This window comes from Rhineura floridana, chromosome 2 (assembly GCF_030035675.1).
Source record: "Rhineura floridana isolate rRhiFlo1 chromosome 2, rRhiFlo1.hap2, whole genome shotgun sequence".
In the NCBI taxonomy this organism is placed as follows: Eukaryota; Metazoa; Chordata; class Lepidosauria; order Squamata; family Rhineuridae; genus Rhineura; species Rhineura floridana.
The window spans coordinates 88,659,386-88,674,162 of record NC_084481.1 but is presented as its reverse complement, the minus strand read 5'-3'; the positions used below and the strand labels follow the sequence as shown (position 1 = coordinate 88,674,162).

The 14,777-nt window shown below is 39.0% G+C and overlaps 1 protein-coding gene across 2 annotated transcripts in view; it reads left to right on the top strand.

Annotated features, from left to right (window-relative positions):
- The window catches only part of PECR (peroxisomal trans-2-enoyl-CoA reductase), a 19,046-nt gene extending 4,269 nt beyond the window's left edge, over window positions 1–14,777 (top strand). For both annotated transcript variants that reach the window (XM_061609224.1, XM_061609223.1), the window contains exons 3-8: window positions 6,665–6,830; window positions 8,567–8,648; window positions 9,844–9,940; window positions 11,249–11,356; window positions 12,051–12,162; window positions 14,281–14,777. In XM_061609224.1, coding sequence (XP_061465208.1) covers window positions 6,665–6,830; window positions 8,567–8,648; window positions 9,844–9,940; window positions 11,249–11,356; window positions 12,051–12,162; window positions 14,281–14,369 — 654 coding nt within the window. In that variant the 3' untranslated portion in view covers window positions 14,370–14,777. The remainder of the gene's footprint in view (window positions 1–6,664; window positions 6,831–8,566; window positions 8,649–9,843; window positions 9,941–11,248; window positions 11,357–12,050; window positions 12,163–14,280) is intronic.

The following is a 14,777-nucleotide window of genomic DNA, read 5'->3' as shown; positions in this document are numbered from 1 at the left end:
CCCAGGTTGCAGGTAGGGCTGGGAGAGACTTCTGCCTGAAACCCTGGAGAGCTGCTGCCATTCATTGTAGACAATACTGAGCTAGATGGACCAATGGTCTGATTCAGAATAAGGCAGCTTACTATGTTCCTATGTTCTGTATTCAGTCTGGCTTATTAGGGAAATGTTAACACACAGTTGTTCATGTTATTAAAGTGTGTATTTGTTGCTGATGCTACTTTTAAACAAATAATCTGTGAATAACTTTTTGACAAAAAATAATTTTGCCTTTCACTAACTGCGTGCATTTTTGCTTGAGTCTGTTATCCTTTGTCACCAAAACCATTTAACTATTCAGAATTAGGAGTGCAGTGTACTATCTGGGTCTGTCTGAAGCCTCAACTGTATCTGAAATTACTTGTTTCTCATTCATGAATAAACTTTTTAAAGATTTGCCATTGATCGTCTCTTTTTGTATATGCTATTTGGTTTTCTAATCTGTGAGTGGTGGTGATCTGTTCCCCTGGTAATCTATCAAAGCCTTGTCTGTTTGTATCCTCCCTTCTGGAGCTGGATAAAAACATTTTATTTGTTTTTTAGAGCTGAAGACAATAGGATAGGGCTGTGGATGCTAATTTCTTAAAGCTATTGGTTTAAGTCAAGTAAATACTGGTAGTGCTTCAAAAATTGCTGTGGAGAGAAAGGGCTGTAGTTCAGTGGTAGCATTCGTGTCTTGCATGCCAAGCATCCCATGTTCAAACCCTGACATCTCCAGGGAGGGCTGGGCAAGAATGAAAATCTTGGAGATCCATTGCTAGTGAGGTGTAGGCATTATTGAGGAAGCTAGATGGACCACTAGTCTGATTTGGTGTAAGGCAGCTATGTTCCATGATTATTCAGAGACATTAGAGCTGTCATACCACTCTCAAATTCTGCTCTTTCTAGTATCATCATCATTGCTAAAAGAAACTTCTATTATCAGTCTCCAGCTCGAGTCTTCAAATAGCTTTCCTGCTATGAGGTTGAATAATGGCCCTTTCGTGCTCCTATCTTAGTTTTATTCTGCCTAAACTAGTGCTTTCTCTTTACCTTTATTTCATAACTGGGCTTCTGCTGTCTCTATTTCCCTGAGTGATTTGTAACAGGAGATTTGTGTAAAGCATCCAGGGATTAACTTATTGAATGTGAGTTACAAAGTCTTCATCTTTACCCTCAGGGGCCTCCTTGCTTTATTTCCCATAAATAATTCTACTTATTGGCACAGGGCTCCTGAACACTATACAGCCTGCCAGTTTCCTTTGTTAAGAAGACAGTGATGCAGCATTGTAGCCTCTATTGCTCTTGGCTGTTCAACACCCAGTACTTTGTATACTGTAGCCACCAGTCCTAACAGGCTTGATCATCTCCCCTGAGATAAAGAACATAAAGCTGTTGAATGCTGTCATGTGTGAAGATGACCTCAATTCTTTATGCTGTCTTCCACCAACCAGGAGATGGTGCTTGGATTGTGCAATTGTAGGGTCCTGTGATTATTAAATAACTGGTATTGGTCCACCTTCAGTGCTATGCTTTTTGCTTTTAGAGTCATTAGGCCTATAAACAAAAAAAATCTGTATATCAAACTATCTAGCACTGGTGATGAAGTCATAGTTTTCATAAGAAAACTGTTGGATCAGACCAAAAGTTCAATATTCAGCTTCTAGTTAGCTAGATACTTTCATAGCTTGTTTGCAAGCTTCCCAAAAGTAACAGCCGTTTCTTGTTTCTCTCTAGCATGTGCTATTGAAAGTATATTGACTTTATGAAAAATGAAAATAGATTGCCTTCAAGTCGATTCTGACTTATGGGCAATCCTATGAATAGGGTTTTCATGGTAAATGGTATTCAGAGGGGGTTTGCCATTGCCTTCCTCTGAGGCTGAGAGGCAGTGACTGGCCCAAAGTCACCCAGTGAGCTTCATGGCTGTGTGGGGGTCGTAGTCCAACACCTTAACCACTACACCACACTGGGTCTCATTGCCTTTATACATGGAGCTTTTACTTAGTTATAACACCTCATAGAGGCTGATAGACCTGGAAACATAAGGAAAAAGAAAGTGCCCAAATCCGTCATTGTACTTTAATACAACTTGTGAAGTAGGGAAAGAAAGCTCTGTGCTTTCACCCATTTAGAGATCCATCCGTCTAGCATATTTTATAAAGCTGTCTAAGTTAGTGACTGTCTTGACATCTTGTGGCAGTGAATCCTATTAATTAATTGTGACAAGTGTATTGTGGGTGTGTAGAAGTAGTTTCTTTTGTTTGTCCAGAATCTTTCCAAAGTTGAGATAACTTTTTTGCTCTTATATGATTGTGGCATTAGAAAGGAGAGAAGACTTCTTGCCATTCCCTTTGATTTCTGGAAGAAGTACACTTCTTAACTGGGTGGAGTTTTCTTTCTCTTCCTGTTTCACAATTAGTATTCAAACACCATGCTGGATATTGGTGCCTTCTTTCTGCCACCACAATAATTCCAGGAATCACAAGTCTTGTGGCTGCGGCTATTTCTCTTGATTTTTGGCCTGTGTGATAGAGAGCCCATTGACAGAGGGATTTCAAATGCTCAATGGATTGATCTTGGGCCAAACTGAACATACACAATAGTTCTCAAGTGACATGTTCCAGATTACATCTATTTATCTGCAAGGCTAGCATGAACTTGGGTGCATAGATGCTGTCCTAAAAATAGAATCACCTAACATACACACTTGTGTCTTTTTTGCTGCAAAAACTATGTATTCTTCACCAGCAAAATGAGCAAATGCTCATTTTAACCCCATTTTTCAACGTTTTGCCTAGTAAGACTTTTAAATGAAAGTTTATCATGCCCCCAAGTGGATAGTGCCTACTCCTGTTGCACTAGCAATGCAATATGGAATGCTACTTTAAAAAGAACTAATTAGATAAATTCATGGAGGATAGATCTATCAAAATCTAATAGCTACCATAGTTAAATGGAACTTCCTGACTACAAAGGAAGTATATCTCTGAATCCAAGATGGTGGTGACAAACAAACAAAATTATGGCAAAGACAATTGGCTTCATGGCGACAATGATCTGTCTGGCCCACGTTAAAAGCAGGATAGTGGACTACATGGAATTTGGTCTGATCTGTATAGGATTATAGAGCAGGCCTGTTCTAATAGAATACCAAGTAAGTAAAGGAGTAAAATGAAACAAGATGAGAATGTAGGCAAAATATAAGCTACATTTTTTTTCAAAGTATTGCTGTAGTGCTGTGTTGGAGATGAGGAAATATTTTTTTAAAATGTATTGAGAATTACAATTATTTACCTGTAACAAACTCTGTATTCATCAGACAGAGGGATTTAAGGCATTGTAAACAAAATTAACTGATAATTCCCCAGATGCTTGAATCATTAATTGTTTTTTCAATTATTAATTGGGTTGGAAGCGTCCTTGTACTGTCAGTCTTAGGAATATGAAGATGAGCAGAGATGAAAAAATAAGATACTACATGTATTCTACCTGTCAAGTGCTACATAGTGTAGAATCTTGGCTTTCTTTTTTTGTTCAGTTCCTAGTTCTCACTGCAGGGAAGGAAAATGTACGCTATCTGATAAAGGTTTTAAGAATACTGAGATGAGACTGAACTTTGCATGTTTCAGGAAATATATCAAGATTCCTTTTCCCCTACTTGCCCTTGAACTACAGTAGTCTTTGGTGAGAGAACCCTTTCTATAACTTGTAGCTTCCCTCTGACATTGTAACCAGAGGAAACCATAAAGCAATATCAGAATGTGAAATCTAGTTTGCGGTAAATAATTCAGAGGAAACCTGTAAGGTGAAAGCATGGTAAATGCCACTCAGTTCTTTTCTTGTTGACTAGATCTCTATTTTTAAAATTTATTTTTATATGAGGTAAGACTATCTCCTTGAAGGGGGGAAACTGGGTTGTTATTATTGCATTATTAAACTAAAAAGCCTGTAGATATGGGCTTGATAGTAGATCCATTATTCCTTCCTCCCATCACTTCTTCCAAATCCTAGCGTTTGGGAATTTGGATATAGCTCTGTACTCTTGCTTGATCAGAGTGAAATATTCAGAACCATGCTGATGCCCTGTAGACCAAGGGTTGCTAGACTATGGTTCATGGACTGCCAGTGGTCTGTGAGCTTCCATTTCAGGTGGTCTGCAGCACATCTCTATTAAAGATTAATGTGTACTTTAATTGTGTTTTTTTTTTTGCTGCTGTTGCTTCTTATATTGTATTCTATTAGACTAGCCTCTGAGGGAGGCTATGGTAAACCCCCTCTGAATAGTGCTTATCATGAAATCCCTATTCATAGCGTCGCCATAAGTTGGGATCGATTTGAAGGCAGTCCATTTCCATTTTTATATTACAGTTTAAATTCTATGGAATGCAAATTGTAATACAATAAAATACAAAAGAAGAAATAAAAGAAGCAATAAATACAATTAAAAATCATATCGCATCTAGTACAGTGCATTAAAATTGCTATGACAGGCAGAAAAATCATTAAGTGGTCTGCCAAAACCAGCAATTTTCAAGTGATCAGGAAAAAATTTGGGAACCATCACTGTAGACTCTTTCTGTCTTGCATCAAAAAGCTGTAATCTTTGTCTTTTCTTTTTTGCCAAATGCTGCCTGGGAGCAAAACTCACAATAAGAATTCATACCAGCCTGTGCAAATATACTTTTGTGGGTAAAAATCTTTAAAAGCAGCAGTGTTAAATTTGTTGTACCCCAAACATCAACGATTCCTTGAAGACTAACCAGTTTGTTGTGTGTGAGGTTTTGTAAATAAGAGCCTCCTTCAGGGGTAGCCAACATGGTGCCTTCCAGATGTCTTGGATTACAACTTCTGTCATCCCCAGCCAGGATAACCACTGATCAAGAATGAGTTGTAACCCATAACATCTGAACAGCACCATTGGGTACTCATGACCTACTTTATCAGATGCAAGATGGTTAAATCAGTCTCTTCATGATACCCAGATCTGTAAGGCAAACATCCAAATCCTCATGCAATATAAATTGATGCAACTTAATTATAACACCTTTTGAAGAGATGCAGTTATAACTGTATACAAATCCCAGTTATATACATTGTACAAGTCTGCAAACACCCTGAATCAATAGTGTTAGCTTGGAGTAGAAGAGAGATCTTCAGTTCATGAGGATGACTCTGGTGGTTGTTCTTAAATACCAGAGGAATGTAAGCATGTATAGTAGGATGCAGTACTGCAGCCCATAACGCTATCTGAAAAACTCTTTTTATGTTTTTGCTTGAGGGAGGGGAAGGTTGAGTGAATCTGTTAAAGGGCACTGATCTTATTCTCTGGATGAGATTTTTTTTTCCTTCTTAAGCAAAGCAATTTAGGCTGAAATCATAAACATACTTACATGGGAGTAACTGCGACTGAGCTCAGTGGGGCATACTTCTGAACAGACATGTAAACGATTACACTGCTCATGGCTTCATACCCAAATCTACTGAGGGGGTTAAGTTAGTTTTAGCCATTAATATGCCTGGCTGTCTGGACTAAGCATACAGTGCTCCTTAATGCTATATAAACAGCCTGGCCTTTTCTCTTTACCTCCGATTGTGAGCATTAAATACTATGGGTGTCCTTACAGTGTAGCATGATTGGACTGTGCTGTTGGGGATATGTGGATTTAAAGCTTTCAGGGGATATGCCCTCTAAATTAATTCTAAATGCATTGTTAAATCCGAGTTTCATAGTTTGTTGATCTTGCAGATTCATGCTGGGAAATCTATTAATCTTAATTAAACATCAATCTTATGTGCAAATTGTAGCTACACTCTTATTTAGTACTTGAGGATTGTCTATATACCTATTGTGCTAGGGGATCATTCCCTTTTTTCATGTTCAGTTTTAAACATTAAGGTTTCCTGTAGCCTTGTGTTTTTGTATTTCTTTTTTGTTCCTCATTTTCCAACTTAATTGCTGTTCTCGCTTACTAGGGCTCAGAGTTTTTACTCATCTGTACTGATTTTTCGCTGGCTTTTCCGTATACTTAGAGTTTTGTTTGCTAACATGAAGCATATTCGACTCCGTTCTTTAAACAAATTCCTTAAAATACACACACACTGCTTTCTTCCTTTCAGCCTCTTTCAGTCAGTGGTATCTGGTGGTTCCATGTCAGTGGGGCAGGGGAATCCACTCTGGGTTTTGGAATGAACTTTCAGTGCCTTGGGCAGCTCCTTGAAAGTTCAGACTAAAACCCGGCATGGATTCCACTGCCCCACTGATATGGAGCCACCAGCCATCACTGCTTTTAATATCACTAAAACCATTATTTATTTAAAAACCTTTCTAAACCACTTACAGTTTAAAAATGTCTAAGCAACATACAAATATGCAGCATAAAAGCAATAAAACAGTTTCCTAAAACAGATACGGTGTAAAAATAAGTAAAATGGGCAGTAGACCTCTGGCTGCAACACTGTGATTTCTTTAGTGTTTGCACTATTTTATCAGCCTCAGCTTCTTTGCAGGATAGTTCTTTCATCCAAAAATAGACCAAAATATGCCATCAATAGTCATTTTTATTCTGGGCAAACATGAGAAATAAAAGTGAAAATGACTGATGCCAAAGGCTACTACATGCAGTCTTATTAACCCTTATTGTTGTAGGTAGAGGCGCTGGTGAAATCAACAATGGATCTTCATGGTAGGATAGATTTCTTGGTCAACAATGGAGGAGGCCAGTTTCCTAGCCCAGCAGAAGCAATTAGTTCAAAAGGCTGGCATGCAGTGATTGACACTAACTTGACTGGGACCTTCTACTGTTGTAAAGCAGGTGAGCAGTCTCTATACAGGAATTATCTGTAACTAAGCCATCAGAAGAACTCTCCCTCTGCTTTCCTTGTGCAGTAGCTCAATCTCTTTATCATTAGCCTTGTGTGTTCTTACTCTGGAGGCTAAGTTAATTGCCATCCCTACAAGCATTGTTCATAATCAGACGTCCAGAGAATTGAGATTCTTCATGGGCTTACCAGGATGTTAAAGGACTCCAGGTTAGGCTGTGTCCATTGGAGCCTCTTCCACCTTGCTATTCCACACAACATAGTCACCGCAACTGTTACTCAGATGGCTTCTCCCACACAGAACACTGAACTAGCTTAATATTACAACTGGATTTGAATCCTAAACAAGAAGATCCAATGTAGAAGGCACAGGTGTCTGGATTGCTTCAGTGAGTAGATCACAAAAGATGTTAGCATTTATTTAAAATATTTGGGTTGTATCCATTGCTGCATGCATGGAGTTCTTCACAATGGGACTTCCTCCTTCTCTTCCTCTCCCCACATGCCCCCAAAATCAGCTTTAGAGGGTCTTCCAACCCTCTGGAGCAGATTTTGAAAGTGCGCTGGTGGGAGGGGATTCTGCAGGGGAGAGGGGGAGAGTGTAGTGTAGTAGTAAGAGTGTTGGCCCATGACCTGGGAGACCAGCATTCAAATTCCCACTGGGTGACCTTGGGCAACCCTCAGCCTAGCCTACCTCATAGAGTTGTTGTAAGGACAGCATGGGGGACGAGGGAAAACCATGGACAACACTTGAGCTTCTTGAAGGAAAAGCTGGGATGGAAATGTAGAAATAAATAAACCCTGAGACCTGACAGGTGGTTTCTTCACCTGAGTAATTGCAACTAACTAAAGGAGAAAGAAGCAAGGGGATTCCTTGGCTAGATGTCCTAATTTTTTCAGGTATCTAGTGACTAGATCAGGTGTGGGGAGCATTTGGTCCTTCACATGTGACTGAACTACAGTTCTTATCATCCCTGGCCACTGGCTATGCTTTTGGGGGCTAATGAGAGTTGTAGTTCAGTAGTATCTGAAGGGCCAAAGGTTCCCCACACCTGGACTAGACTGTAAAACTATATCTGAACACTCATCTTGGTTTTGATACGATGAAATAATGGGTGATAGGGAAGAAAGCAGCACTGCAATTCAGACTAAAGGCTCCAGAGCAGCTCTTTCTAAGAAAGAAATTTTGGGTGGGGGTAGAACAAACAAAGGATTTTCCAAAACCAGTCAGTTTGTCCTAGTTCCTCATTTTGCCTAGAACAGTTGTGCCTGGATTTTCAGGTTTAACAGGAGTAATCTGGCAAAAAAGTTTTAATAAGATTCCTCAATCCTGTCTTGGTTTAATTATAGTAGTGTAAAATAAGCTGTATTTAAGTAACAAGCTAACAAAGTACATGCTGCTTTAAAGAGACGGTACTATATTAAAGTGCACATAAACTTGTGCACTACTAATCTTGTAATAAAGAAACATTGATATCATTGTCAAATATAGTAACTATATCTGACTGGCTTTGTAACACACCTGTTTCACACAGTTCCTAGTTATTGGTAAGTTAAGGGTTCAGGCGGTATAAGTGATATTAAGTGGTTGCAGCGATATGGGTTTAGCAAAGCCGTTTGAATGGAAGTTGGGTTTTGTTAATAAAGTATAGAAATGCCCTTCTCTCCACATACAACATTTATCTGGCAATATAAAGAAGTTCATGACTTGTCTTCTGTTTCCATACAGTGTACAATGCTTGGATGCAGGATCATGGAGGCGCTATTGTCAACATTGTGGCTGATATGTGGAAAGGGTTTCCTGGCATGTCGTAAGCCTGTTATCAGTATACAACTTTTCTTTTTCATTAAGACGCACATGTGTCTTGCTTTTACTTAAGCTGCTATCTTTCTGAATAATGTGTATTTTAAGGGCACCAAAAAGAGAATGTTCAGTTTGCTAATACTTGAGATGCATTCCTTGAGATTCAGGACTAAGTTACCCATATTTATGATCCTTAGTAATTGATCTTGTCTGAGATTGCTCTCATAAACAAAAAGTAACACCTGAAGCAGTCACAGATAGTAGGCAGCAATATTTCTCTTCAGCCAGCTGAAATATAGATGGTTTGTATTTGAAGAGCCCTCTGCTGGAACTGTGAGCTGTGAGGACTAACCGAGGTCGGAATGTGCAGTTGTTGTCTGTCAGCAGTAGTTCCTCAATGACATAACTTCTTATGCACGCACACAGTTTCGTCTGAGAGGGCTTTTCTCTCACATATGCATACACACATTGAAGAAGGGGAAAGTACTGGCCTCTGTTTTTGTACTGGGAAGAGTTCCTGCTAGCTCAAATATGGTATGAAAGGCTCACATCTGAGTGAACTGCACCCCTTTCAGTGCAAAATGAAAGGTACACCTGCTATGGAGCATCCTGCTCTTTCTTTCTGGGAGAGGAGTACTTGCTGGATATGAAACAGGCCCTGCTTTTCCATGAAAGTGAAGAACAAGGGGTGTTTGTTGGCTGTCCCTGTTGTAAATAAAATAAAATTGTACTTTGCGTCTTGGAAGTCTCCGTGTTATCTAAGCCATATTTTCCTCCTAGTTACTACTCAGAATCTTGTAACTTGTTGGTACCTTATAATTTGGTGAGCCATAAGGAGGTTCTAGTTATGTTATTTTGAGCTTTCATTTTGGATAGAATAATTGAGCAAACACAAACAGTAGAATTTTCTGCTGCAGGCCTTTAGCTAGCCAGTCTTTGGTTTGGGTTAGCACTACCACAGATAAGTGAGCTTCCAAGTGAGCTTCTGGGCTGGGAAATATGGCTGACTTGACTGCCCTGTTCTGCTAATATTAATGTTCCCAAACCATAAAAATATGTGTGATATAAAATGGCTTGTCAGCATTTAAACTTAGTTAGGCTTGGCAGTTGTAGCTGTAGTTACCTTATGGAGGTGCCATATGTCCCATGCTGCTTCATTGATGGAAGCTGACACTGCTTTTTAAAATTTCCTTCTTCCACAGGCACAGTGGTGCAGCAAGAGCTGCAGTTGATAACCTGACCAAAAGCTTAGCTGTTGAGTGGGCCCACAGAGGAGTGAGAATTAATTCCATTGCCCCGGTAAGTGATGGAAGCATGTGACTAGACCAGCTTTGGTGTCCAAAAGGAAGGAGACATATGAGTAAAGACCAATTTGTAAAATGGTTATTTGCTTTAGCTTGTTTATGCTGAGATAGAAGTGAGTGTTGTTGTTTGTCTTAATTATTGGAGCCTATTAAGAGTTTTTTTTCAATATATCCATAGGAGCATCAAGAGATGTACATACTATTTACGGTCCGGAACCTGAGGACAAAATTTCTCATTTATTTATTTTATTCATTTATAAATAATTTCACAGCCTGAAGCAAACAAAGCAGTCTATAACAAGATAAAAATACAAGCTCTAAAAACAATAAAACCATTTCTACAGATGTACAATTAATATTTATTTATATTTTATTTATTTATTAAACTTATATACCGCCCCATAGCCGAAGCTCTCTGGGCGGTGCACAAGACTAACATCAAAATACAATAAACACATATTAACAATTAAAACACATTAAAAAGAGTTAAAATTTTAAAAAGATGAAACAATTCCAACACATACTAAAACGTATTAAAATGCCTGGGCGAAGAGGAAAGTTTTAACCTGGCGCCGGAAGGATAGATAAATATTCCATAAATGACTGTGTCACACTTCATGGAAAACCCTCTTAAATAAAAATGTCTTCGCTAGGCATCTAAACATCATGACACAACACTTCACAAAACATACAGAGATTTGTTGGCGTATAAAAGATCTAAAAATTAAAAATTAAGCACCATCAAGCCAAAGGGAGAGTGAGCAAAAGGACTAGAACCATGGTTAGTGGGTGGGTGTTTTTAAAACGTATTCTACTCTGCTCTTCCTCTTACGTGTACAGGGCAAGAAAATGCAACCCAGTTAAAACATTTTAAAACAGTCATGCAAAATATCAGTAAAACAATTTTAAATACACAGTACAGCACATAAGGAATAAGTTGTCAGCCCCTATCACCATTCCCTAAAAATGAAAGTGGTGTTCCTTAGGTTCAGTCCTGTACCACATAAGTGCAGAATGTTGAACTGGGAATTGTGGCATATATACAGCCCTATTTATTGACTGAATTTAAGCAAATTAAAGACAGCTTTGTATGAAAACAGCTGGATACGAGCTGGAATTCTTGTTTTTCACCACAGTACCTCTTGCTTTGATTATATGATTTACTCTTTGATAAATCCATATGCTGTTTTCTAAGCACCTGTTCTTCAGATTGTTCAGATCATCTTTGTTTTTAAAAGGTTGGTTTATATCTCTATGTAAAGCAATAACAGTCTTGCTGTGAGCCTGTCCTTTTCTTTAACAGGGAGTGATATTTTCAGAAACTGCTGTTGCACATTACATAGGTGGTGAAGAAATTTTTAAAAGCTATATCAAAAAGATTCCTGCAAAGAGATTAGGAGTTCCTGAGGAGGTATTGTAATATCGCAACATAAATATCACCTTTTGGCACTGAGGGGTTTTCCAGGTGATTAAATATATATATGAGGATCCTCCGTGGTGCGGAGAGGTAAGCGGCTGTAACGCGGCCGAAGCTCTGCTCACAGCTGGAGTTCGATTCCAACAGGAGGAGGAAGTCGAATCTCCGGTAAAAGGGGTCGAGGTCCACTCAGCCTTCCATCCATCCGTGGTCGGTAAAATGAGTACCTGGCATATGCTGGGGGGGTAAAGAAAGGCTGGAGAAGGAACTGGCAATCCCACCCCATATATATATAGGATTTTCTCTCTCTACACAACACTTGCAGTATCCCCAGTTTGGTGCAAAGTAGCACAAATACCAGCCTTGCTGTGGGAGATGCTTGTTGATGGTACTCCTGATCAGTGAATGCATGTGTAAAATATATGGAGACCAGAGTCAATTGCAGTCCTTCAGGTCTCTCTATTATCAAATAAATATTTCCTTAAGGAAAATGCTGCTAGTGTACTGGGAAGAAGGATTTCATGACATTGGGAAAAAAACCTCGCAAATTTTAAAAAGCAAGACATTCCAAGATGCAGACCACTAGCTAATCTGTTCACAAATTTTGATTATTGAAAGGTGTTATGGCATAGCAGACATCGAACATCTGTAATTCTAACAGTAAGTAAATATCCTGATTCTTTATAAGGTATCTCCTTTGGTGTGTTTCCTGCTCTCTCCAGCTGCCTCTTTTATAACTGGAGAAACGGTGAAGATTGATGGTGGACAGGGCATATATAGTTGCCCCTGGGAAGTTCCAGGTAAAAAGCCTCATTTTTGAAAACACCATTTAACTGTTAAGTTTCTTTTGTTACAATAGCCATCCACAGCCCATTTATATTTCTTATACTCCTTTGTAAAAACCAACACTTTAATTTTATCAGAGTTAATTGGCAACCTTGCAGCAGCTTGTATTCAGATAGCCACCTGTCCTTTAAGCCTAGCCTGAGATTGTGAGAGTAATGCAATGTCATCAGCACACAGTAGCAAAGGGTTGTCTGTACTATCCGATTTGGGCAAGTGGCATTGTCTAGCATGAGGTTTAGGAGAGCGAGCTCATGCAACTAAAGATTAAACGGCAGTGGAGGCTAGAACACCCACCCGCACATACACCTTATCCCACGTCATTGGAATGGGATTGGCAAAATCATCTTTGGGATTACATCTAACTTTAATTGCTGAATTGTTATATAGCTGTCTTTTTTTTTTTAAAAAAAGCAACCTTTTATTGATAGATATCACATCTAATTTTTCTCAGAGTCGATCTTTAGGCTGACTGAGGATCTATAGAAATGGAATATAGTTTGCCTTTTTGATGCTTAGAATATTTTCTAGCCACATGGAAAAGAACTAATGCATGGTCCGTAATAGAATGGCCTTTTTGAAAACAGCTGAAATATTCAAGGGAATTTACGAAAGATGTAGGAAATCAAGCAGTACTGCCTCAAAGATTGGGTTACTGTGCAATATAGAACATGGGAACTAGGCACAGAATGTTACTTCCTGAGGCTAACTGCTTTCCGTTCCTTAAAAATGGCCTTTCCGGTGTTCCTGGTTGCGCCATAACTGGTGCATCTCTAAGGCTGTATTCCATATGATTTGGGAGCCAGTCTCTTAAATGGTCATCTTGCATTTTCCATATGTACATACTTTCTCCATCTAAAACTGCTGATTCAGTTTTCATTTTTTTGTGCATTTATAGCATTCCAATACATTTTAAGCAATGTATTTTTAAAAGGAGTGTAGAGATGTTGAGGTAGCTGCGGGATGTTCAGTCCCTGTTGCTAGATAAAATTTAATGGTACGTTTAGATGAGTGCAGTGGTACAAAGTTGGCTTTAAAAAAATTAACCAACACCATGCACATGTGAATTCTTCTTAGTTGAGGAATGTGATTTTGCTGCAGAGAATGAAGCACTATCACTGAGACTACATGGCTTCCTCATGCAAGTTATAGTAAGCACTGCAGTGCAAAAAAAGAAAAGAAAGCAAGCTGCTGATCCAGGTGCAACTTAAGATATTGCAACCTTCTTCTGTCTTTTTACCCCAGGTCACTAGCTAGGCTATTGTTAAACGAAATGAAAAGGCCTATTAGTGTTCTCTGGCATTGTAAAAGATATAGGGACCTTGAGCAGTCTGTGTCCTCCTGAGCTTTGTAACTGTTCCTGTAGTTCCTACTTTCCCTGGCTTCCCACCTGTATCTACTTAACTCTTTGTTCACCATCATAAGAATTTTCATCAGCCTATCCTTCAATTTTGGAAGAACCCAGGCATTGCTATTTTTAATTATTTTATATCCTGCCCTTCAGGTTAAAAATCCTTCCAAGGCTTACAAAAAATATTCAACTATATTTAAAAAAACCACAATAAAAAGTACCAGTGTATCAAAAAGTGACCACTATCCTTCCCACAGTTGGTGGTAGAATGACCCTGTGTGTGTGTAGGTGTAGGGGATAGCCCAGCTGGCAAGATTGAAATAATCTTCACCTTTCTTCCACTCTCTCTCCAAGAATCCCTCTCTGTACATATTAGATATACAACACTGTAACTTTGATGGATCTATATATGTAATTTTGTGAGGAACTGGATAAAAGGTTGTAGAGAGACCATTCACCTCTTCTCTTAGTTGAATGTTCCCCAACCTGGTGTCCTATTTTTGGACTGTGGTTCCCATTAGCCACACTGGTGGGGATGGATGGCAGTCACCGTCCAAAACACGTGGAGGGCACCAGGCTGGGGAAGGTTGCATTACTTTTAAAGAAAGTGTTCTCTCTTTAAGATAACTGTTTATCAAGACTTGGGTATAATTGGTTTAAGGTAAAAACAAAGCAGTGGCTTGTCTTCAAAAATAATAGAATCTTATTGTATCATTTCTCACAGATCATAACAGGTGGCCATCTACTCCAGATGGAGATAATTCCAAAGAACTCAAGATGATGCTTTCAGGAAAACCTTTGTCAAAGCTGTAAATCAAAGAAATGGGGTTAGCCCCTTTCCATCCCTATCAATGGAGAAATGCTGCCTTTCAGTAACTGACTGCAGTCTTAAGGAACCCAGCCTCACTGGGATAAAAAGCTGTGCTTTACTTTCTTATAATGATTGCTCCAAAAGTCCTCGCAGGAACAATTACTTGTCAACATGTGCTGTTGCTGGCTTTGATGTAAAAGAGTAAATTTGTCTTGCACAACTTCTGCTTTTGCAATTTGTACATTGCATTAGCAAGGTACTGAAGTAAATTAAGGCCAAAGTTCTGTATTTTGCTATCACAGCCTCTCCGATTGCTTTGCATTGATTACTCACTTCTGTCATAACAGTGTATGGCACAGCTCTGAGAAATGACAAGTGTTGGCATATAATAAACTGATGGTTTGTATTTA